We start from the raw sequence: 23883 nt of genomic DNA on the forward strand, positions 1-23883 counted from the left end.
CCCTGCTTAAAAAGGTTGGTGACCCCTGCTAAGGATGGGAAACTTTATTCCTTGTGGAGAACTTTCCAGGAGCCTCATGCTGGTAGTGGGCAAGGGCAGAACAATGGGTGGAAGAATGGATGGGACTCTTACCTTTGTACAGTAGTCTAGACTCCAGCCATGCAAAATTAGAGATCTCTACACACATCTCTCTCTATCATCTATCCTGCTAAACAAGAGGCATTATTCTAGGCTAATAATGCGTTCCAGTCAGGTAAAAGCATTCAAGGAAGTCGAGCTGTTGAGGGGGTGTGGCCTTGGGACAAAAGATGTGGCCTGTGGAGGGGTGTGGCCTAGGGCAGTGATTGCCAACGTGGTGCCTGTGGACCAACATGACCCAACAGAGGTCTTTCCTGGTGCCCCTAGGCTCCACTCCTCCTACTTTTAGGTCTGAAAGATGCTTTCTGTTGTAGCCAATAGCATGCTTAGTTGCAGTGTGTGCCCATGTCAGGGAGCTGACTAGGAGAATAGGTTATTCACAGAAGAGAAAAAGACAGTGACGCAATGGCTAACTTACAGTTAGTTTCTAACACAGAGTCTTCTAAGGGTTGTGCCTGTCTAGATGAAGCAGTTGCCCAGATTGGCTTGTCCCTCCCCACCTCTAACCCTAGAATCATAGAATCATAGAATCATAGAGTTGGAAGAGACCACAAGGGCCATCGAGTCCAACCCCCTGCCAAGCAAGAAACACCATCAGAGCACTCCTGACATATGGTTGTCAAGCCTCTGCTTAAAGACCTCCAAAGGAGGAGACTCCACCACACTCCTTGGCAGCAAATTCCACCATCAAACAGCTCTTACTGTCAGGAAGTTCTTCCTAATGTTTAGGTGGAATCTTCATTCTCATAGTTTGGATCCATTGCTCCGTGTCCGCTTCTCTGGAGCAGCAGAAAACAACCTTTCTCCCTCCTCTATGTGACATCCTTTTATATATTTGAACATGGCTATCATATCACCCCTTAACCTCCTCTTCTCCAGGCTAAACATGCCCTATGTGTCAGGCTCCTCCCTCTGTCTACACGAGCCCCAAGAGACCCTCTCTGTTTCTCCCTGGCTCTCTGCTCTGTGACATGCAGTAGATGCCTTATTCTGGAAGGTAGGGGGAAGCTTGCAGGCTGTCAGGGTGGCTCTGTGAAGGAGCTGCCAAGACTACTTCCTGTGGGCTGGTGTACCTGCCTGTTTCCTCCCCTTCATCTTTCTCCATCTCCAAGCTCCCAGCTCTTCCCAGCTTTCCCCCTCCTCTGGGGTGTGGCCATTTCCCACCACCAGGAGCCAGGATCCAATTCCTCTCCTTCTGTGCATTTCCTGGGGTGGGGGGCTCTTGGTCAGGCAGTTTCACCACTCCTCTGTACCCATCCAGTCCCTGACGTCGTGTGTGTTGTGCCTACAACAGTTTCTCTTGTTTGTAAATGTGTCATTTGCCCCCCAAAATTTGTTGGGAGAACTCAGGGGAGGCTCAGTCAGAAATAGCTGGAGAGCAGCAGTCAGACCTTGAGCATGAGATTCATCACCCATTTTTGAAAGGCTTTGACCACCTGGCTGCCACATTGGTCTCTCTCTCTCTCTCTCTCTCTCTCTCTCTATTTTTATTAGTTTTTTAACATACCATTTTCAACAGTGATTAAACATACTTTTACATCTTATTCATTTTTTTTGACTTCCATCAGTCCTGTCTGAAAATTTTCCAATCTAATCTCTTAGTATGCATTTCTTATTTTCCCTATTACATTTCAAACTCATTACCAATATCTCTATCTTTTTCTACTTTGTAACACTTCGTATATTTCTCCTTACAAAACTTCTTGTAGTCCTACTAGCGTAATTTGTTGATTATAGTTGCTCTTCAAATAATTCATATACTTCTTCAAATCTTCAGTAAATCTTTGGTCCCGCAGGTTTCGAATCCTTCCTGTCATTTTGTTCAATTCTGCATAGTCCATTAATTTCATCTGCCATTCTTCTTTCGTCGGAATTTCTTCTTGCTTCCATTTCTGGGCTAACAATATTCTTGCCGTTGCCACATTGGTTTCTCACCACCACCTCTATAGGTGAGAACTCCAGTCTGAACACAGAGCCACATTCCCCTAAAACTGCCAGGTTCTGCCTGATGACATTAATGGTCAAAACAAAACAAATTCCTTCCAGTAGCACCTTAAAGACCAACTAAGTCAGTTCTTGGTATGAGCTTTCGTGTGCATGCACACTTCTTCAGATACCGTGCATGCACACGAAAGCTCATACCAAGAACTGACTTAGTTGGTCTTTAAGGTGCTACTGGAAGGAATTTGTTTTGTTTTGACTATGGCAGACCAACACGGCTACCTATCTGTGACATTAATGGTGTGTTGGCTAGACAATGCCTTGGCAACCACCAATGTGCAGTCAGCAAAGTGTGCTGCATGACTGTGTTTGGGGAGGTGCATTTAGAAGAGAAACAGGAGATCAAGAGACTGTTTGAAAATGTACCTAACAGTTGTGGAGGATCTGTTCCAAGGTACAGAGACTCCCATTTGCTTTTGTTATTGTTGTCAGAGGAATGGGAAACAGAAGGTAGATCTTATTAACTCACTGGCAGGGAGCTAGGCTGCTTTCTCTCCCCCCCCCCCCTTTGAAGCATCATATTCCCTGAGATTGAACATTGATAATGGCAATCATTGCATCTGTCCTGCACTGTCTCTGTGGGCTCTTGTTTATTGATGCTAATTAATGTTTTGCATTCCAGTGTTCAAAGATGTTATAGAAAGTAAACACATTTGATGTTTATCTTAATGGATATCTAGTGAGTTAAGCCTGTATGATGATATTGAACATTTTGGCAATCTACAAGGGTTAAGTGCAGTTTCATAGTGGCTAAGTGCAATCAGGACACTTTTAATAGAGGTAAAAGTCCTATTTGCATAACTACCTGAAGAACAAAAGATCCCAGTTCCCCCCAACCCCCCCAAAAAAACCCCTAAAGATGTGTACAATCTACAGTGAAGTGTATTCAGTATTTACAAGAAACTATATAAATCATATTCCAAACCAAGCTTCTTGCAGCTTTCCACATAATTGTATTCTGGGCAATAGTTATATTTTAAAATGCCTTCTTCTAATAAAATAAAAATAATTTTCACAAACTGTTTTCCCACCTGTTGCACTATTGCTTCAAAATAAGAATTTCTTTCCAAGGTTGGTGATTGGGGGGAAATGTCAGTTCAGTGATGCAATGGAAATGGTATCAGCTGTTGAGTGTGGGTGTTTATTTACAGGCAAATTATGCCAAGAGAAAACTATTATTTAATCATTGCAAATAATTAATTAGATACGGATGATAATAATATGATATTCAAAAAAGTTTATATCTGTCTATCTGTCTATCTAGCTATACATCATAGGCTTGGGAGGGGTAAATCCTCACTCAATACCTACATTTCCAACATTGGATGGTAATAATTACAACGCGGGTGGTGCTGTGGGTTAAACCACAGAGCCTGGGACTTGCCGATCAGAAGGTCGGCGTTCAAATCCCCGTGACAGGGTGAGCTCCCATTGCTCGGTCCCTGCTCCTGCCCACCTAGCAGTTCAAAAGCACGTCAAAGTGCAAGTAGATAAATAGGTATCGCTCCAGCGGGAAGGTAAATGGTGTTTCCTTGTGCTGCTCTGGTTCGCCAGAAGCAGCTTAGTCATGCTGGCCACATGACTCAGAAGCTGTACGCCGGCTCCCTCGGCCAGTAAAGTGAGATGAGTGCCACAACCCCAGAGTCGGCCACGACTGGACCTAATGGTCAGGGGTCCCTTTTCCTTTACCTTTATTTTAATTGGAATCTTACATGGCACACCACATATCACCCATTGATAGGTTACAGTCAGGAGTCTTTCACAGCCCTATCTGGGGATACCAGCAATTGAACCAGGGATCTTCTGCATGCAACTTGCTCTACCATGGAGCTAAGGTCTTTCACTACACTGAAATAGACCATTCGTCCATCTAGCTCAGTATTGTCCACCTTGACTAGCAATGTCTCACCAGGTTTTCAAGCAAGGGGACATCCCTAGCCCTACCTGGAAATGTCAAGGTTTGAGCCTTAGACCTTCTGCACACGAAGCAAATGTTCTACCACTGAGGTATGACTATTTCCTGGTAGAATCTAGTGAGCATTCCTGGGGCAGGACCTGGGATCGTCTACATTCAAAGCAGATTCTCCACAATGGAGCTTTTGTCTTCTCTATCCTGCTTCTTGGTTATACCAGAGTGTGATGAGATGTTGACAAAAAACAATGAAATGTTGAAATCCCACTTTTATACCTAGATACCTTGTTCAGAAAGGGGAGCGTAGGAGAAGGACAAAGTAAGAGAAGATCCACAGGTCTCAAGGGACTCAATACTTACCAGAAAAAGCTATCACCTTCAAACTCCTTCGGGACCTTTTCTTCTCCTTCCAGTCCTTTCTGCTCTTTCCTCAAACATAATGACTGAGCTATTAATCTGTTCCCTTTACTATTAATGATGCATTTTGTGATTTAAGGTGAAAATCCATTTTATACTATCCTGCATGCAGATGAGAAGAGAGCACATAGTTTATAGTGTGCAATAAACCAAATGAAGCTGGATTTCTTTTTTACTTTATTTTTCTTTAAGGAGATTCAACAGTGAATCTTGCTCCACTGACTGCATCTAAGAGAAAATGATCAAGGTGTTTCTCCTTAAGGAAAAAGCCATTAGCATTAATATGAAAGACAAAATTTGCCAAGCGGGACACTGTTGCACTGTTTTACTGCAAGTGGGAAGGAGCACTTCCACCCCTTCTGTTTAAGGGATGAATCCAGAACCAAGGCTGGAGGAGCTCAATATTTTCACATTCCTAGAAGAAATTATCTGGTCTGCAATTCAGTAATGTGGAATTTTCACTTTCTCCAAAAGTTGTGATTCGCAGTTTGAGCATATCACGATACACATCTAAATGTGCATTTCAAGAAAAAATACACTTTACATTTTTTTTAAAAAAATACCTAGAACACTGAATGTAAAATTTACCTTTGTATATTAGGCTAGTTTCTTCACACACATATACCCCTCTATCTTCCATACAGGCAAGCAAGAAGCATGGCCAGAGTTCAAGGACATATTCCAGCCAGGAATATAGGGTGTAAAGTAGAGCAGGCAAAGTGTGTCACTTGGGGAGAGTCTTGAGGGCCAAGTAGAGGGGTCTGGAGTCTTGGTCTGAGGTTCCCAACTCCTGCAACACATAACATCTAGGCATGTCTGTTCCAGTGAAGGCATAAATCAGCACCTTGGACAGTTCATCATAGACACTAATGCAAAATTGTGCTTATGCAACCTAAGGTCTGTTCTCAAGGAGGGTGCAAAAGTGAGGGATGTGGCTCAGAAAGTTATGTGGCCTAGAGAGAGTCTTGGGGGCCATATAAAGCCTCCAAGTCTGAGGTTCCCCATTCACACCTGAGAGACTTTTCAGCTTAACATATAAAAGAAACACAATGGAATTGTGTGCAAAAGCATAAAAATGCTGACTTTTTGAAAGCCATAGGTAGATTCACTTGTCCCTATTGAGGTTGCAACCCAAAACACCTTTACTGTGTGGGACTTACTGGTATCTTTGAGCAGATGTGGGCAGGAGTATTGATTTTGTGAAACAGAACCAATTCAGAGAACCCTAAAATTGGGAGCAGTCCCAAGGAGACTGTCAGCCAGTTGCCTGCCTGGTCTTTTCTTGGGAACATCCTTTGTCCAGTTCTTCAGTCTTTCAGCCCAGGAACAGATGGCATTTGCTTGTGCACATGTCCTAGATACCACCTGCTGTCTGCTGTCTTCATCCGTTTTCCCATTTGCCGTCTCCCTTTGTAAACTTTGTTAAGGGGAAGAAAAATGAGAAGACCGAAATCATGTTTTCCGAGTGCTGCTATTTCAGCTTTGCTTGCCCTGGCAACCAGCAACCTACAAATGTTCAGCTGTTTTGTGCAGATGGCGTCTCTGTATAAATATTCCAGTATGAATTCTGCCTTTCCTGCCTTCTAGTCGAATATAAAGAGCCTTAGAGTGTCAGTGGGTTGTACTTCCCTGGGACTATTGCCATCAAAGTAGCAAAGATTCCCTTTGTATTTTCTAATGATCTCTTGTGCAATCTTGAAAAACAGAAGACCCCCACCAACCAGTTTCATAGAGTGGAATCTTTTGTGTGGCACATGTTCCTTGTTCAGCATCCCCGGTTGATGACCTCAGGCTACCTGAATGAATGCACACAAAATCTGTGAAGTCTTCTGGGCTTTAACATTTGAACATGAGCAGCCTGTAGGACAATTTAGGTTGCTGTTTGGATCTCCAGTCCAGGACAGTGTTATTTGGAGAATGAAGTAGTCTCTGAAACATAGATGTTGGCCACCCCAATCCAGACTTCTTTTTTAATCCTTTTCCCTTGGTGCCATGATACTGATAGTGTTCTAAACACAAACCTTTGCTTGGTGCTCCTGTGTGGGACCTGCCTATTCCACAATATACTTTTCAGCACTTTCAGCATTACATTTCCTGTGGTTCATGTGTACATGAGATAACAATGTGGCTCATATTCAGTGCATCCTGAATGCTAATGTCTCCTTTGATTTCTCCCTGCTACGAATGTGGCATTTTGCTTAATTAGTAAAGAAGCGTTGCTTGCTGCTCTCGTTTGGAAAGAAAGAAAGAAAGGTTTTCTGATCTGGAAAAAAATGAAAACATAGCAAATATAGAGAACGCTTCTTAAAGAGGGCAGTTCTTCAAAATGCATGGTTTGAAAAGGGTTTCATGAATAGGAACATGCCCCATACACAATACATCTATGTTATTTCCAAATTGATTTGCCGTAATTTGCAAAGTCCCATTCTGCTTTTTCCATACAGAGGACAGAAGTGCAGCTTTGTGTGTGTGTGTGTGTGTGTGTGTGTGTGTGTGTGTGTGTGTGAATCACTGGGAACCTCCATAGCTCAATGGTAGAGCACATGTTTGTATGTGAAACGTCCCAGGTCCAATCCTCATCATCCCAAAGTAGGCAGTGGAAGATTCCTGCTTGAGACTTTGGAGATCTGCTGCCAATCATTGCAGATGAACTAAGCTAGATAGCCCAATGGACTGACTCAGTATAAAGCAACTTCCTATGAAATGATCGGATTTGGAATGAGACAGCTACATATAACCTCAAAAGCCCTCCAGGTCTGCGAAACTGTAATAGTGGTGAGCTTTATTGGGTTCCCTTTTTTTGGACTCTATTGCAGAGAGACGGACATAATGGAAAAACAAGAAGAAAAACACATATGCAAGACATCCAAATTCAAATATTCTTCTTTTAAAAATGAAATAAAATCAGCTAACAGTTTTGCATTACTTACTTTAAGAAACCAGACAAACAAAAATAATTCAAGGGAAAGAGGATGCCTTATGAATATTAGAAGTGAATCACCTGTGTTTTTTCTGCTAGTTAAAACGGTAAACAAAATCACTTTTGAAATAGAAAAAAGGAGGAAAAAATTACCTTAGAAGCACACTCTCAGCAACTCTGTTCTTTATAGGCTCTTTATTTTGCTTGCTAAATTATATAGCATCTCAATGTTACTCTGCAGGCAGAATTCACGGCCATGAGAGACCAATATATGCGAGGTGGAGAGGGCTTCGTTATTTGCTATTCCATCACGGACCGACAGTCCTTTCAAGAAGCGGCAGAATTCAAGGAGCTCATTTATCGTGTCCGGCATACCTATGACATCCCCGTGGTGCTGGTGGGGAACAAAATTGATCTCAAGGAGTTTCGGCAGGTAAGCAAAGTTGTTGCCGTTTTTAAAAATGAATAATAAGAAGGGTTGGCTCTGGAACATGCAGAACGCCACTCTAACTGCAGGTGTGAACCGAGTCTGAACATCAACCAGCCTTTCTGACAAATGATCATCTGTCCAGCATGTGGTATTTCGGTTAATTAGGAAATGAATGTTGCTCACTGAAAGGGAAGAGGTTCTATTGGATGTGTGAAAAGCCTTGCATTGGTGAAATGAGTTACTGAATCGTAGAACTGTAGAGATGGAAGGGATTCCAAGGGTAAGAATCACTGCTAAAGAATTCCCAACCTCTTCTTCAACACCTCCAGGAATGGAGAGTCCACTATTTTATGCAGTAATATGTTCACTGTTGAGCAGCTCTTGCCGTCAGAATTAAGCCAATGCCTATCCGCCAAACCTGGAAAGTTGGGGTGATTGCTAAGGGGGTAGGTGAAAAACCAAGTGGTCAGTGCCAATTTGCCAAATGGATAAAAATTCCTACCCTCAAGACAGGCGACTCACCTATAGTCCAAAGCAAGGCCGAGAACTTACACTAAGGGCGGGAGGGCGGGTGTTCAGCAGCGCCAATCAAGTGCCTAGGGCTCTCTTGCACTGATGCTTATATAATTCCTTAACCACCCCCACCCCTTTCCTGATTGGCTGTGACCCATGATGCCTACTTAGAAAAATGAAACTTAGACCTAGAAACGAAACCTACTTAGTCAGGGGTGTGTCCAGGGGCCCAGTCACAAGAAGGACCGCCTTCTGAGGACGATCCTATTTGCCACCTCAAGGCACCTTGAAATTTGGCTTGGGGCAGGTGGCAAAATGCCTCTCCCTCCTCCAAAAAAAGAAAAAGAAAAATGCATTTATTTTTTTCTGTTGAAGAAGGTTTTAAAAATCCAGCTAAACTGCAAAAGGCAGTTACCCACACTGGAATTCCCCCCCTGGCAGAACATAGCAAGGGTGGTATAACTAGCACATCTGCTCTCACCAGTCTTTTCATCCTTCAGTCCTGGATGCTGCTGTAAAAATTTTGCATATGAAATGTATTATAATATTATTTACGGTGCCTGGAGGAGGAAAAAAAAGTAATCTCACTTCTAGTGTTCCTTAGCATTGTTTTGCATTTGACAACAATTTCATAACAATCAGACAGGGTGTAGGAGTCAGGTCAGACAAAGCCACTGTTTGATATGCAGTCCCCCTACACAATGCAATTAATGATGTATGTCGTCTGTCTCGCGAATCTATCTATGGCGGTCCAGGAACAAGACTAATCTGCAATTAAAATGACACATCAGGGGGAACTTCACTGCAACAAGCAAGCTTATTAGTTTGAAATAATGTTTCGCCTTTCTGATAGCCCTGGTAAAATGATTGTGGCTGTTCCTTTAAGTAGGTCTTGTCGTTTTTAAGTATGTCGTGTTGTTATCCCCGGGAACAAGGGGTTTATCTTTTCACCTTCTAAAGACAAATTGGAATTTAAGAGGCTGAGAAGAAGTGCTGTTTGCTACCCCTGGAAAAGTTAAGCAGTTGACTGCAAAGGATTTGCACAGAGACCCATGTGCTCGAGGGAATACTGAGCTGTGTTATGCAAAACAGTGGTACTTTGGGTTAAGAACTTAACTCGTTCTGGAGGTCCGTTCTTAACCTGAAACTGTTCTTAACCTGAGGTACCACTTTAGCTAATGGGGCCTCCCGCTGCTGCCGCGCCACCGCCACTGGAGCACAATTTCTGTTCTCATCCTGAAGCAAAGTTCTTAACCTGAGGTACTATTTCTGGGTTAGCAGAGTATGTAACCTGAAGCATCTGTAACCCGAGGTTGTTGTTGTTTAGTCATTTAGTTGTGTCCGACTCTTCGTGACCCCATGGACCAGAGCACGCCAGGCACTCCTGTCCTCCACTGCCTCCCGCAGCCTGGCCAAACCCATGCTGGTAGCTTTGAGAACACTATCCAACCATCTTGTCCTCTGTCGTCCCCCTCTCCTTGTGCCCTCAATCTTTCCCAACATCAGGGTCTTTTCCAGGGGGTCTTCTCTTCTCATGAGGTGGCCAAAGTATTGGAGCCTCAACTTCAGGATCTGTCCTTCCAGTGAGCACTCAGGGCTGATTTCCTCAAGAATGGATAGGTTTGATTTTCTTGCAGTCCATGGTACTCTTAAGAGCCTCCTCCAGCACCATAATTCAAAAGCATCCATTCTTTGGCGATCAGCCTTCTTTATGGTCCAGCTCTCAAGGCCACGAGGTACCACTGTAGAAATAATGTCTATTTTAAATATATGGTGTGGATGTGATCCCAGATAAAGCACATGCTTGTGTTTGTGGGAAGTGGGAGAGCTAGTTGGATGGGCAGCCAACTTCTGCTTAAAAACCTCCAGTGAAGGAGAATCCACCACCTCCCGAGGGCGTCCGTTCCACTGTCAAACAGCTCTTACTGTCAAAATGTACATCCTGATGTTTAGTTGGAATCTCCTTTCTTGTAACTTGAATCCACTGGCTTGTATCCTACCATCCAGAGCAGGAGAAGCCAAGCTTGATCCATCTTCCACATGGCAGCCCTTCAGATATTTGAAGATGGCAATCATTTCACCTCTCAGTCTCTGCCTTTCCAGGCTAAACATACTCAGCTCCTTCAACCATTCCTCATAAGGCTTGGTTTCCAGTCCCTTAATAATCTTGGTTGCCCTCCTGTGTACACCTTCCAGCTTGTCAGTAGTTCAATTTATTGTGTCTAGCAAACAGCCATTACACATATGAAAATAATAATAATAATAACATGACTACAACTACTCCCAGCTTGTCAATCTCCTTCCTAAACCACGGTGTCATATATGCTGAAAGGCAGGTTGTTCTTGAAGAGGTTACTCATCATTTCATTGTCATTTTTTAAGGGCTGGGAGACTGATCTTTTAAGCAAGGGATGGGTGTATGTGGGTATTATTATTTGTTGCTGTTATCGTTGTTGTCAGGGGTTCAGGGAGAGAGGCGCAGATGAGGGAGGAGACAGAGAGTGAGGGGGAAGGATTCCAGAGTGACGTGGAAGAGGATGACAATGACCCAAGATTGTCCATGAGTCCGTCCAGTGAATCGGAGGACTCCCAAAAGGGAGCCCCTCTGGTCAAGCCAAGGGGAGCTAGAGGGGGAAGCAGTCAGGAGCAGGGAAACGAAGGGGGAACCCCCAGTGGGAGTTGGAGAGCGAGACCGGCTGCTCCGCTGGAACGGAGTGAGGGGGGAGGAGTGACCAGTGTGTCAGAAGGAGCAGAACAGGAAGCAGAGAGGGGAAGGAGATCAGGGCAAAACGTCCTGCCGGAAGGGGAGGAAAGTAGTATCGAGGGCAGTGTAACTGTCGAAGGGAAGGTCAGGAGCAACGTACGCGCGCCAAGTTCAAAATGGGAGGCGCGCGGAAATGAAGAGAGTCCTGGGGAGGAGCCTGGTCCCAAAGCCCGAAGGAGGGGGGAGGCGGCGGCAGAGGATTCAGCCTCTGGAGAGTCCCGAAGGGAGAGAACACAGGGGGGCAGAAAGACCCTGCGGAAAAGGAAAGAGAGAAAGAGGTGGACCAGTACAAGCCTCTTAAACTGGTGTAGAGGCGGGACTGACTCAGAGGGGACTTCAGCGGTCTAAGCGTAACAGACGTAGAGTCACGGAGCTCGGATGTAAAGCTAATAATGTTCTTCAATAAAAGCTTTTGTACATAAGCTGGAGTGGACTTTGGTCTCTTGTGAGCTGGGACCACGGGTGACTCTGACAGTTGTGCTTTAAGGTACTGATTGGATTTGGCAAAGATTATTTTATAGCTTGAATTTTGTATATTTGTTAAGGTTTGTGAGTGGCCTCGAGGGCTTTTTGGCAGGGAGGGGATCAAAACGCAGCACAGAAATAAACTCTAATGGACTTGGATAAGATGAGAGACAGGAATGCCCTGAAACTATTCAGATTATCTGGGAAGAGATTTGAACTAATGTCAAAGCTCAGCCATCCTATCCACTGCATCATGTTTCCCAAAGTGTGAGATGCAGTGGCGTAGCGTGGGGGGTGCAAGGGGGGCCGGCCGCACCGGGCGCAACTTCTGGGGGGGGCGCACTCGCTGCCTCCGGAGTCGCCGAGGAGCCGCTGCCTGCCATGCCGCCCTGGCTGCTTCAGCCGCGTCCGACAGCCGGCTCGAGGCTCCTTCCGGCCGGGTCTCCCGACGGGGCGCTGCGGGCGGAGGCTCCGGCACCAAGCGCCACGCCGCCCAGGCTCGGGTCGCTGTCTGGATGCGCGTAGCCCGCCAAACGCGCCACCGGCGGCGAATGAAGCGCCCATCCGGAGCCACCTGCACTCTAGTGCCTGCGCGCCAAGACCGCCCACCCGCCCCGACGGGGCCCGCCCACCCGCGCCGGAGGCCGGCCGATGCACTGGCCCCAGAGGCGCCCCCTCCCCGCGCCAGAAAGAAGCCGCGTCGGGGCTAGCCGGGCCGGGGAGGGAGACCGAGAAGGCTGCGCCGCGACGCCCAAAGACGCGTGTCTTGGCGCAAAGGGGCCCGCGGCACTCAGACGCGGAAGGGCCCCTCTCCCCCTGACCCGCCACTGAACTGCAATTCCCAGCTCCCTTGGCAAATCCCAGTCCCCAATCCCCAAGATGCTTTATTTGAGGCAGGGGTCCTTTAATTACAAAAACAACACCACGGAGGGCAGTAGTCACCACGGAGTTTGCCCCAGAGTAGAGCCGTCAGTATTAATGACCATGGTTAGGGGGTAGGGGGCGCAAGTTACTTGCCTTGCCCCAGGTTAGGGGGCGCAAATTACTTGCCTTGCCCCGGGTGCTGACAACCCACGCTACGCCGCTGGTGAGATGCATACCCCTAGGGCCCACAGAAGGGTCTCAAAGGGTACATTGCATATTTTTTTCATTTTATTTTATCATAGTCATTTTGGCTGCATATAAAGAGATAAAATAGTAGCATTAAAACCACCCCAAAATGATATTTGCCCAAGAAGGGGTAAGCTGGTAAGACGAAACACCCAAAAGGGGTACATGGCTGTTGTATGTTTGAGAAACCCTGGCTATTATGATTTTGAGCCCTTGTCCATTTAGTTTAAAATGGATGCATTTCTTTTTCTTTATCACATATTCTGGGGAAGAGGTTCAGAGGAATCAGACAAGGCTTTGCCCTTTGCTCAAACCTCCTTTGTGTCAATTTGCAGTGAAACCCCGGCAAAGTCTCTTTTACTAAAATAGATATTCATGGGAACAAAATTGCATTTGCTGGAAACTAGAGTTCGAAATGGCTTCCCCAGCCTGTGCATTACTTTCCCGCCATCACAGAGCAACACCTCTCTGAGATCATCTTATTTTTCATTTGTGAAGTCTCTGCTAACTTAAGCATTTATTCTTGCTGCCTCGGTGACATTATCTGGATAAGCTCAGCTCCCTGAACATCTGGTAGAGAAACCTCTGAATTCGCAGACCTATTTCTATCTCCTAAAATAAGCCTGAACCCTGGAGATTCATATCATTTGCCCAAAAATAGATGCTCTACAGTGCCCTAAATCTGTTGGTTTTATGACACTAACCACAAGCTACTAAATCTTGTTACATAAGGTAGTGAAACTGTGAAAGAACAAAGAATCTTTCCACTGCCATATGTTATAGCTTGTGCTTTTCACCTTCCTGAAGCCCTCCTAACAGCCCCAGGCTTCCCTAACCATTTGCCTTGCAGATCCTCTCGATCTGGTTTGCAAATGCATATCATTGCTTGAATGAGCCCTTCAAGTGGTGAGTTGCTTGCGTGAATGGCTCACCATAGATCCAGCACCACATATGCCAAGCTTTTATAGCCCCCATGCTAGCAATTTCAAAATGACTACTGTGTGGGTCATGGGACTTTGAAACCTGGATATGCTTGGCTTCCTATGGTCATGCCAAACATTTCTCCCAGCAGACAATCAACTGCGACCAGAGGGAACCTTCTTGAAGCAAAGTAAGACCCTTTCCAGTTTAATTAGGTGCTAAATGTCGCTCCAACTGCAATGCTTAACTGCCCATGATATAAGAACTAGAAACCCAAGTTGTATATTTTTTATTTTAATAATGTTTCACTTTAATTGCATTTAACCTTTTTAGATAGAATGCAGGAAGGGAAAGGCTTGATTTCTGTGCAAGATGTCTGCATTTTACAACCATATGCTCCCCAGGCCATAAACAAGAAACTCTATCTAACCCTGAAAGTGGCACAAATAGTCATAAAAGGATGTTGTTCCAGTTAGCATTGGAGTGTAAATACAAACATATCCTTCAAGCTTCTTGGGAGATAGGAGAGGCAAGGGAAGTGAGACAGAGAAAGGAATGTCAACAGTACACTTTGCAAAGGGAAAAGGATGGAGAGAAAAACAGAACAGTTGGCCATGCCCCTGTGAGTACCCAGCAGTCCTGCCCAGCCCAATGGACACCAGCTGCAAATAACTGATGTTGCAGAATAAGCAGCAAATCAGGTGAACTGGATTTCACATACACATGCACACCCCAGTACCGAGTCAAACATACTGAATTGAGTGTGGTCCCTGCATTCCAGTTGAAGTGGATTTCAGCATCATCCTTAATAATACTTGCATGAGAATGAAGCCAAAACCAATCTATTTTTTAATACTGTTTGTTCTGCACCTCCAGAACAGAGCTGCCATCATTAATGTTCAAAAATGTCCTGCTCTGATGCACAATCAGAGCTCACAGGTACTGGAAATTGTATCACTCAAAGATAACACATGCTAATTAGACTTTAATCAGCCTACCTTCTGAAACACCATCATTCCTGTTAGGATTTCACTTGCTCTCCTTCCCCCCTTTTTTCTTTAGGTTTGCTTTGAGTGATACAAACAATATGTATTTTGACATTTCCTTGGGTTGATCGTTGTAGCGTAACAGTTTAATCAGATATCGTAAGAAATTGTTGTGAGCATAAAAGACACATCAAAACTGTTGTTAAGAATGACTATTTACGGTTGTGACACGCTTCCTAATATTCACCATCATTAAGGACTTCAGTTGTGCAAATTATGGATGAGAAATGCTGTCTTTAGCATTTGCATGTACTGTTGCTGATTCTTGCTCAGTCCTTAGCAGATGGGATGATCCATTATTACCCCTCTTTGTTTAACAGCATCATTTGACTTTTTTTTCCAGAACATCCAACTCTTAATTGACTGTACCCTTAGGTATTTGAATAATTTCCCAGGGTTCCGTATTGTGTGGGGTTCACATCCTCACTGTAGATGATCACCCTCCAATTCATGGAGGGAAACAGGGCTGGTATCGGGGGGCAGGGGGCAGCTAGCATAAGCAGCTACCACTTCTAACTCCTTTGTGTGCTAAGTTAACTCAGAATATAAATACCTGCCCTGGAAACTGCCTTATAATGATACAGACCATTGGCTTATACAACCTAGGACCCTCGTACCTATGGGACCGCCTCTCCTGGTATGTCCCACAGAGGAACTTACGGTCTTCAAACAAAAACATCTTGGAGGTCCCAGGCCACAGAGAGGTTAGGCTGGCCTCAACCAGAGCCAGGGCTTTTTCGGCTGTGGCTCCCATCTGGTGGAACGCTCTGTCACAAGAGACTAGGGCCCTGCGGGACTTGACATCTTTCTGCAGGGCCTGCAAGACAGAGCTGTTCCACCAGGCCTTTGGGCAGGGCACAGCCTGACTCCCTCCTTTGGCAATCTTCACAGAACTCTAGCCCAATGGTCACCATTAATTTGATTTGAATTAATTTTATAATGAAATGATTTTAGAATGTTGTATTATTTTATTGTTGCTAACTGCCCTGAGCCCGGCTTCGGCTGGGGAGGGTGGGATATAAATAAAAACTTATTATTATGATTATTATTATTACCCAGCTCTGTCTACAATGACTGGCACAAGCTTTTCAGGAGTTCTCCCATCACTACATAGATTGTCAAGGGGCAGATGGGGCTCATCAACCTAGAAAGGTAGCCCACCTGACCCTAAATCTCCACCAGTGCTGGATTTACATACAGTGGAACCTCGGGTTCCGTATGTAATCCGTGATGGAGGCATGTCTGCAACCCGCAGCGTTCGTAACCTGCAGTGCTGTGTCTGCGCATGCACAAAGCATAATTTAGCACTTCTGTGCATGTGCGTGTGGCGAAACCCAGAAGTAACCCTTTCCGGTACTTCCGGGTTTCCTGCGGTCCGCAACCTGAAAACACGTAGCACGAAGTGTTTGTAACCCGAGGTACCACTGTATAAGCAGAACAAGCTATAGCTTAGGGCCCCACTCTCTTGGGGGCCCAAAAAAATATTAAAGGAGAAAAAAACTGGATGTACATTTCCAAAATATAAGTTCAGCAATTACTTTGATAAAATACATATTTTGATATGTGCAAATGGCTTTAGATACCGATTAGGTCCATAAATTACCATATAGCATATATTGAACACAAAAAACAGCGACAATTTGTTGTTGACAAAGGACAGCAGGACATATAAAGGGCCCCATTACCTTCAGTAGCTTAGGGTCTCATCAAACCTAAATCCGGCCCTGATCTCCACTGCCTTGAAGGATATCTATGGGAGAAGAAGATGTTAAGGAGGAAACCCTGCACAAATCTTGAGTGGAGTCCCTAAGACGGCTGGATAGCACCTTGTACATCTCTATGTGGCAACTCTTGCAGCCAAGCTGGTGCCAAACATATTGCTCTGGTTTCATTTGGACCACATCCATAAGGCCAAGAGGGGGGTCTTGTTGTCTGGGCAGCTCAGGACCTCCATATACACTGCCAAGGCTTGTGCCCCAGTGTGTTGTTAACATATGAGAGTGCTGGAGGTGAAATAGTTAAACAGGTTACCCAATCAGGGCCCAGGGGGGTGGAGTCAGAGGGACTATAAAACCAGCTCTGGGAGGGGCAAAGGAAGGAGTCCGTTGGGAGTTGGGTGGTTGGTTGGAGTAGGAGTGAATTGGGATAGAGTCTGTGGGGACGTTGAGTTAGTGTAGCAAAATAAGCTGAATCAGGAATAGTTAGAGGCTAGGAAGACAAGTAAATATCTGAGAGGTGGTTTAGTGAGAGCAGGTAGCAGAAGTTATAGGCCTGGATAGGTACCCCATGATTGGAACTGACCGATACCGTTTATGAAACCACACGCTTGTTAAACTGCAATAAATAAACAGAAGTTTATGTTCCAATTTAACCCTGACTAGACTCAGTATTGTACCAGGTAGGGCCTGGGTGGTGGCAGCGAGAAATAAAGTGGTGGCACAGGGATCAATAGACGGTGAAACGTCCGGGGACCCTGTGTGATCGCCACACCCAGGGAGGTCACTTCAGTACTGCTAACACAGTGGTTGACTTCACCCCCAGAGGTGCACTCCATTGACAGACAGATGCCAACAACAACAACATGGAGTGGCCAGATATTGAACTTTGGTCATTCTGCATGCAAAGAATATACTTGCCCACTGGACCACCCTCCTCCCCACCTGAATCAAGCTATTGTCTTATCACTGTTAGCCTCTCAAATATCATAATCAACCTCTTGAACCTGCTTCACATGTGCACATGTGATGAACATCAAGTGGTGAATTGCTTGTGTGCATGAATCACCATAGATCCAGCACCACAGACCTAATTTTTATAGTCCACAAGTTAGTAATTTGAAAATAACTACTATGTGGGTAGGTGGGAGGACGCGGGTGGAGCTGTGGGTAAAAGCCTCAGTGCCTAGGACTTGCCGATCGAAAGGTCGGCGGTTCGAATCCCCGCGGCTGGGTGCGCTCCCATTGCTCGGTCCCAGCGCCTGCCAACCTAGCAGTTCGAAAGCACCCCCGGGTGCAAGTAGATAAATAGGGACCGCTTACTGGCAGGAAGGTAAACGGCGTTTCCGTGTGCTGTGCTGGCTCACCAGACGCAGCTTTGTCACGCTGGCCACGTGACCCAGAAGTGTCTCCGGACAGCTCTGGCCCCCGGCCTCTTAAGTGAGATGGGCGCACAATCCTAGAGTCGGACACGACTGGCCCATACAGGAAGGGGTACCTTCACCTTTTAGGGTAGGTGGGAGTTTGAAATCTGGATAGACTCGGCTTCCTGGAAGCCATGTCAAACAAGATTTCAATAGGTGTACCTGTAGGAGCAAGATGTTCTGCACAACAGTACATGTTTGTGAGCTATTGGAGCTGTGTTAGCAAGCATGTGATTTGCATAAACACAGAGGCTTCCGAGAGAAAAGTTTTGAGCCTCACTATAAACAGTTAAGACAGATAATGGCTTGGAGAAGAGCCTAAGAGAGTACACAAGCAACTTTTGCCTAAGTTATAGATCATTCTGTGTCTTGGATCTTGCTTTACATTCCAATACAGAGAATAACTTTTGTGGGGAATGATGCTTGATTCAGAATACGTCTGGGCAGCACAAGCCAAGCACATTTGCATTCCAAACTGGGGTGGTTATGAACTTCAGCAACATCGCTAGAGAGAACTGCTGGTGTGTCGAGAGAAATTAATCAGTGAATTAATTAAAGGTTTCTGCGATTGCAAAGTGTCCAACCTCAGCTTCTCCACCTCCGCCTCCTGCCCCCAAGGCAGAGTTAGCCTCTATTTGTGACAGGTAATTCTGCTATGTGTCTGTATTGAGTCCAGTGGGTTCATTCAATTACTTCTGATGCAGACATTCTGCCTTCATTGCCTATGGGGTTAGTCCTACCCCAGTTCTCCCTTGGCTAATAAGCTAATGAGCAGTCCTTTTGAATTTAATGACAACAGATTCCTGCACAAGACCTTCCTAAGCAATTGTATATATCAGTGAAATCATGTATAGCATGGAACTGCATATCTCCCAAGCAACCTAAAGAGCAGTGGATCACTAAACGTTTTAGACACCAGGATTTTATGCAAATTTAGCCAGCCCGGACAAAAAAAAATCAAAATGTCTCATTCTTCTGTGTGTGGTGCTGTGGTCTTCGCTTTTCTAGCAGCCTCTTAAAACTTTGAAAAAAATCCAATGAAGTATAGTTGTTGTTGTCTTTTAAAAAACTAGGATAGCGCTATACAACTTCTAGGGATGCGGGTGGCGCTGTGGGTTAAACCACAGAGCCTAGGACTTGCCGATCAGTAGGTTGGTGATTCGAATCCCCACGATGGGGTGAGCTCCTGTTGCTCGGTCCCTGCTCCTGCCAACTAGCAGTTTGAAAGCACATCAACGTGCAAGTAGATAAATAGGTACCGCTCCAGCAGGAAGGTAAATGGCGTTTCCATGCTTCTTCTGGTTCACCAGAAGCGGTTTAGTCATGCTGGCCACATGACTCAGAAGCTGTACGCCGGCTCCCTCGGCCAATAAAGCGAGATGAGCGCCGCAACCCCAGAGTCAGTCACGACTGGACCTAATGGTCAGGGGTCTCTTTACCTTTTATACAACTTCTACAGCTAAACTTAAATCCATAGTTTATACATCCCAATAGTTTCTAATTGGCAGGTCTTTCCTTTCAGTGCCTTCTAAAAACTTAGTTGTTCCACCCAGCCTTTGTTAGCCTTTGATACTAGTTTGTTGCAATTTGCACTGGCTCTATACTCATCTTTTTTGATGGGGGGTGTTAATGATTTTTTTAAAAATTGTGAATCACCTTTACACATGCAATCAAAGCTGGTGTAGAAATATTTTAACACAGATATATTTTTCTTTATAAAGTTGTTTTTGCTCTAATTGTCCCTCAAGGGTACTATGATATATTAAGGACTATAATCGGTGGGTTTCATTTTCCTCTTTCATTGCAACTCTATACAATGCTACACAGTGCAATACTAATAATAAACAAACAAATAAATAAATATCTACACAGAAGTAATGTGATTTTATTCCCAGGGATGTGGATATAGAATTGCAACTTTAATTAGTGAGATCTTGTCGTGTTGTTACCTGTATTTTTAAATTTTTCAAATAAATAAATAAATAAATAAATAAATAAAAATCGGCATTAAAAATAGAACAATCAATTTTTCCATCATACTTTTTTTTTTTTTTTAAAAAAAAGAAGTAATCCATAACAACAACCTGGATAAAATTACACAGAAGATGATATTGATTGTAATCTTTCCAGAGAAAGAGGATAAATAACAAGGGAGAATGATGCTTTATGCAGCTTTTCAAGCCCCAACAGGAAACTTCTCAAGCTAATGTTTGATTTTACTAAATCCCAAGTTGTTGTTTTACTTCCTTCACCATGACAACAGTGAAGTTTACAGTTAGCAACTGAAGTCATAAAAATAGGCAGCCTTTGGCCTGCACCTCTGCATTAGGTGTTCTTTCTTGTTCACTTCCTCCCTGAAGACGTAAGAATATGTGTACGTATGTGTGTACATGTTAGCGCATCTCCAGACTGGTGGGTTCTTGTGGGTGTCTTCTGCAACATACCATCAATTCAATAATAGCTTAGTTGTGGTGGATTTGTACAGGACCATCCAAATACCATTCCATTCCATTACCTAGAATCATAGAATCATAGAATCATAGAGTTGGAAGAGACCACAAGTCCAACCCCCTGCCAAGCAGGAAACACCATCAGAGCACTCCTGACATATGGTTGTCAAGCCTCTGCTTAAAGACCTCCAAAGAAGGAGACTCCACCACACTCCTTGGCAGCAAATTCCACTGTCGAACAGCTCTTACTGTCAGGAAGTTCTTCCTAATGTTTAGGTGGAATCTTTTTTCTTGTAGTTTGGAACCATTGCTCCGTGTCTGCTACCTGTTCTCCATCGCTTTCCCCAAGCTATTGCATTTTGCCACCTGGAAGGGCACTCTTGTGCTATAGCACAACGGAAGCAGGACTACAGGGCCCTAAATGAATCATGCCCCAAGTAGCTGAAAGACCACCTCTTTTCCCACAGAGCCTCTCAAGTGCTGAGATCAGCATAGGGTACCTCTTGGTAGTTCCTCTACACTCTGAGGCTCAGCTTTGGGGTGGGATAAGGCATTCTCACCCCACGCTATGCAATTCGCTCCCCACAGAGGTGTGTCTGTCGTCATCACAGTACAGCTTCCATTGAATGATGTACAGGCAACCACACATTTACATGGGAGTTACATTTTGAGGCACTGCGCATGTAAGTGAAATCATGTATACAGTGGATGCTTGGGTTGTGGACGTGATCCATGTGGGATGCACATTCGTAACCCGCAGCATTCGTAACCTGTGTCTGCGTATCTGCACGGGTTGCGATTCGGTGCTTCTACACATGCACAAAGCGCAATTTAGTGCTTCTGTGCATGCTCGACCGCCGAAACCCAGAAGTAACCCATTCCGGTACTTCCAGGTTTTGGCGGTCTGCAACCCAAAAAGACGCAACCTGAAGCGGCTGTAACCCGAGGTATGACTGTATTTGAAATACCATGGGGAAAGTCTGCAAACACCCCTTTCTGCCCCCGCCCTGCCTTGCCCCATTCCCCCTCTTTTTGCGATGTGTTTGGGTCCCTTCCAAGTTCGGCCACACACATATTGAACATGGGCAAATGGGAGATTGCCACTCTAGGCAGGGCCATCTTAAGCATATCCAGTGCCGTGGTGCAAAGCTTCCTCCGGCACCCGCCCACCCCGTGTATTCTGTATTCTGCTCTGTATTCTGTATTCTGCTCTGGTCAGACCTCACCTGGAGTACTGTGTCCAGTTCTGGGCACCACAGTTCAAGAAGGACACTGACAAACTGGAACGTGTCCAGAGGAGGGCAACCAAAATGGTCAAAGGCCTGGAAACGATGCCTTATGAGGAACGGCTAAGGGAGCTGGGCATGTTTAGCCTGGAGAAGAGGAGGTTAAGGGGTGATATGATAGCCATGTTCAAATATATAAAAAGATGTCACATAGAGGAGGGAGAAAGGTTGTTTTCTGCTGCTCCAGAGAAGCGGACACGGAGCAATGGTTCCAAGCTACAAGAAAGAAGATTCCACCTAAACATTAGGAAGAACTTCCTGACAGTAAGAGCTGTTCGACAGTGGAATTTGCTGCCAAGGAGTGTGGTGGAGTCTCCTTCTTTGGAGGTCTTTAAGCAGAGGCTTGACAACCATTTGTCAGGAGTGCTCTGATGGTGTTTCCTGCTTGGCAGGGGGTTGGACTCGATGGCCCTTGTGGTCTCTTCCAACTCTATGATTCTATGATTCCCAGAGTTGTTGACCTTTTCTTAGGGAGGTCGGCACTGCTGGCGGGGCTGGAGGAGGTGGGCAGTGGCGGGAGGGCAGCTACTCCGGCAGGGAAGAGGCGGAGGACATGGCGCCTCCCAGCTCTGCTGGCCCCTTCATGCCACAGTGGCCATGGCAGATGGAGGCTCCGGGCTCGGTGCTGCTTCAGCGAAGGTGGCATGGCGGAGGTGGACAAGGGCGATGAGCTGATGCCAGGAGGTGCCATGTCCAGCTTCCATCTCTTCCCTGGCACCCTCCAGAACTTGGTGCCCTGGCGCCCCACGCCACTAGCCCCTGTGGGTAAGATGCCCCTGACTCTAGACCCTGATTTTTGACTCTTGAGGTCTATATTTTTAGGCCCCAACCTTATATTTTGAGATTGCAAGCTGTATTAAATTGTTTTCACTATTGTGTTTTAATATTGCAGCCTGCCCTGGGACCTTACTCAGTTGCATGCTGAATGCTTGTTTCAATATGATCCTTTATTACACTGCCGCATACTAATTCTTCTCAATAATGTTCTGGTTGATATTAGACAATTTCCCCTGGGTGTTTACTTGGAAATGAGTGAGGCAGAAATTAATTCATTTCACACAGTGTTCTTGGAGAAGGAAGCATGTTGTTGCAGAGGATGGGTGTGCAGAGAAGGAAGGTATAAGCAGGTTTATATAGCAAAATATTTAACTAAGTGTGTGGGAGAAACCCTGAAAATTTCCTGAAATGGTGGTTTTAAAATGTAGCAACAGCATCACAGTTGCGGGGGGGGGGGGGGAGCGAAATTCAATTCAGTTTGGATTTAAAGATGAACTTACCCAGATCACAGTTTCCAAAAAATATATATACAGAAACTGAATCTCAGCCATCCCTGGGAATCCACACTTCTCTGAATTTTGGAACACAATTCTCCAGCTGAGTAATATGAACAAAAATGCATATATACAGTGGTATAAAATGCATAAAAATGTACTTAAAAATGCATAAAATGCACCTTAGTGAAAAAAAAATGCATTATATTGGAAAAATGGCTTTGCAAACATGCGTATAATAAGGCAAGGTTGCCTGTGGACATTCTGATGAATTTTTGTGAGGACTTTTTGAGAACAAATAAGTCACCAAGGCAATGTGGAGAACTGAACTTAGAAAGAAACTGAGAGAAACTGAAATGGATGGATTCATCCATGCATTGTTGGGATGCGTCCTGGGAGAAAGGGGCAATTGGCAGGCCCCCAGCTGGCTCCAGCCCACCGGCCGGCAGCCGGGCGAACTCTGGTTCTTGGAACAGCATCAAAAGCTGCGACTCAGTCCTCAGAAACGTTTAGAGACTGAGCACGCAGGCTAGCAGAGATAAGAACTCTTTGCAACGGAAGTAGCGGACAGAGGTATATATAAGCGTATTTACAAGCATTTTATTCAGCATCAGGACAAAGGAAAAACCTGTCTGCTTCCCTTCGTGCCCAAGCAAAAAGCATAGGCAAAAGCTATATACAACTGAAGTTCCCAGCAGACTGTGCTGGAAGAAAACAGACATGACATGCAACAACTCCACATGCCTGTTCCAAAGGTGGAACGGAACTACATCCTAACATGCCTCTGTGTTTCAGAGCCCAAAACAGTTTCCTGCCTACATGCTCTCTGCCATCCACCAATGTTCATGAATCTGTGAAAGGAGCAAGCCCTGTCCAGGCACTGCTTTTCACACAATTAAGATTGTGAGAGGAGAGACAGTGTGGTTGTGCACACAAGGCCCATGGTGCTGTTGCACACTACTGTTGGTGTCTGCTAATTGGGCCCATGCTGCCTTGGTCACTGAAAAGCCAATTAATGCCATGGACAGAGGAGATTCCCATAATCACTCATTTATTCAGCTGAGTAAAACAGAGTGGGCGAGCCACACTCACCAGTGTGA

At 45.2% G+C, this 23883-nt stretch overlaps 1 protein-coding gene and 2 long non-coding RNA genes across 4 annotated transcripts in view; 2 read left to right on the forward strand and 1 right to left on the reverse strand.

Annotated features, from left to right (window-relative positions):
• LOC309352913 overlaps positions 1-23883 on the forward strand; it is a 911067-nt gene that overhangs the window by 296795 nt on the left and 590389 nt on the right. The window lies entirely within an intron of this gene.
• Positions 1-23883, forward strand: part of RIT2 (Ras like without CAAX 2) — a 268996-nt gene that overhangs the window by 78916 nt on the left and 166197 nt on the right. For both annotated transcript variants that reach the window (XM_081881677.1, XM_081881676.1), the window contains exon 4: positions 7630-7821. In XM_081881677.1, the coding sequence (XP_081737803.1) occupies positions 7630-7821 (192 nt within the window). The remainder of the gene's footprint in view (positions 1-7629; positions 7822-23883) is intronic.
• The window catches only part of LOC309352895, a 553927-nt gene continuing 539693 nt past the window's right edge, over positions 9650-23883 (reverse strand). Inside the window, exon 3 of the long non-coding RNA XR_014161455.1 lies at positions 9650-9739. This is a non-coding gene — a long non-coding RNA (uncharacterized lncRNA). The remainder of the gene's footprint in view (positions 9740-23883) is intronic.

Source organism: Podarcis erhardii (genome assembly GCF_964252035.2).
Source record: "Podarcis erhardii genome assembly, chromosome: 11".
NCBI lineage: Eukaryota > Metazoa > Chordata > Lepidosauria > Squamata > Lacertidae > Podarcis > Podarcis erhardii.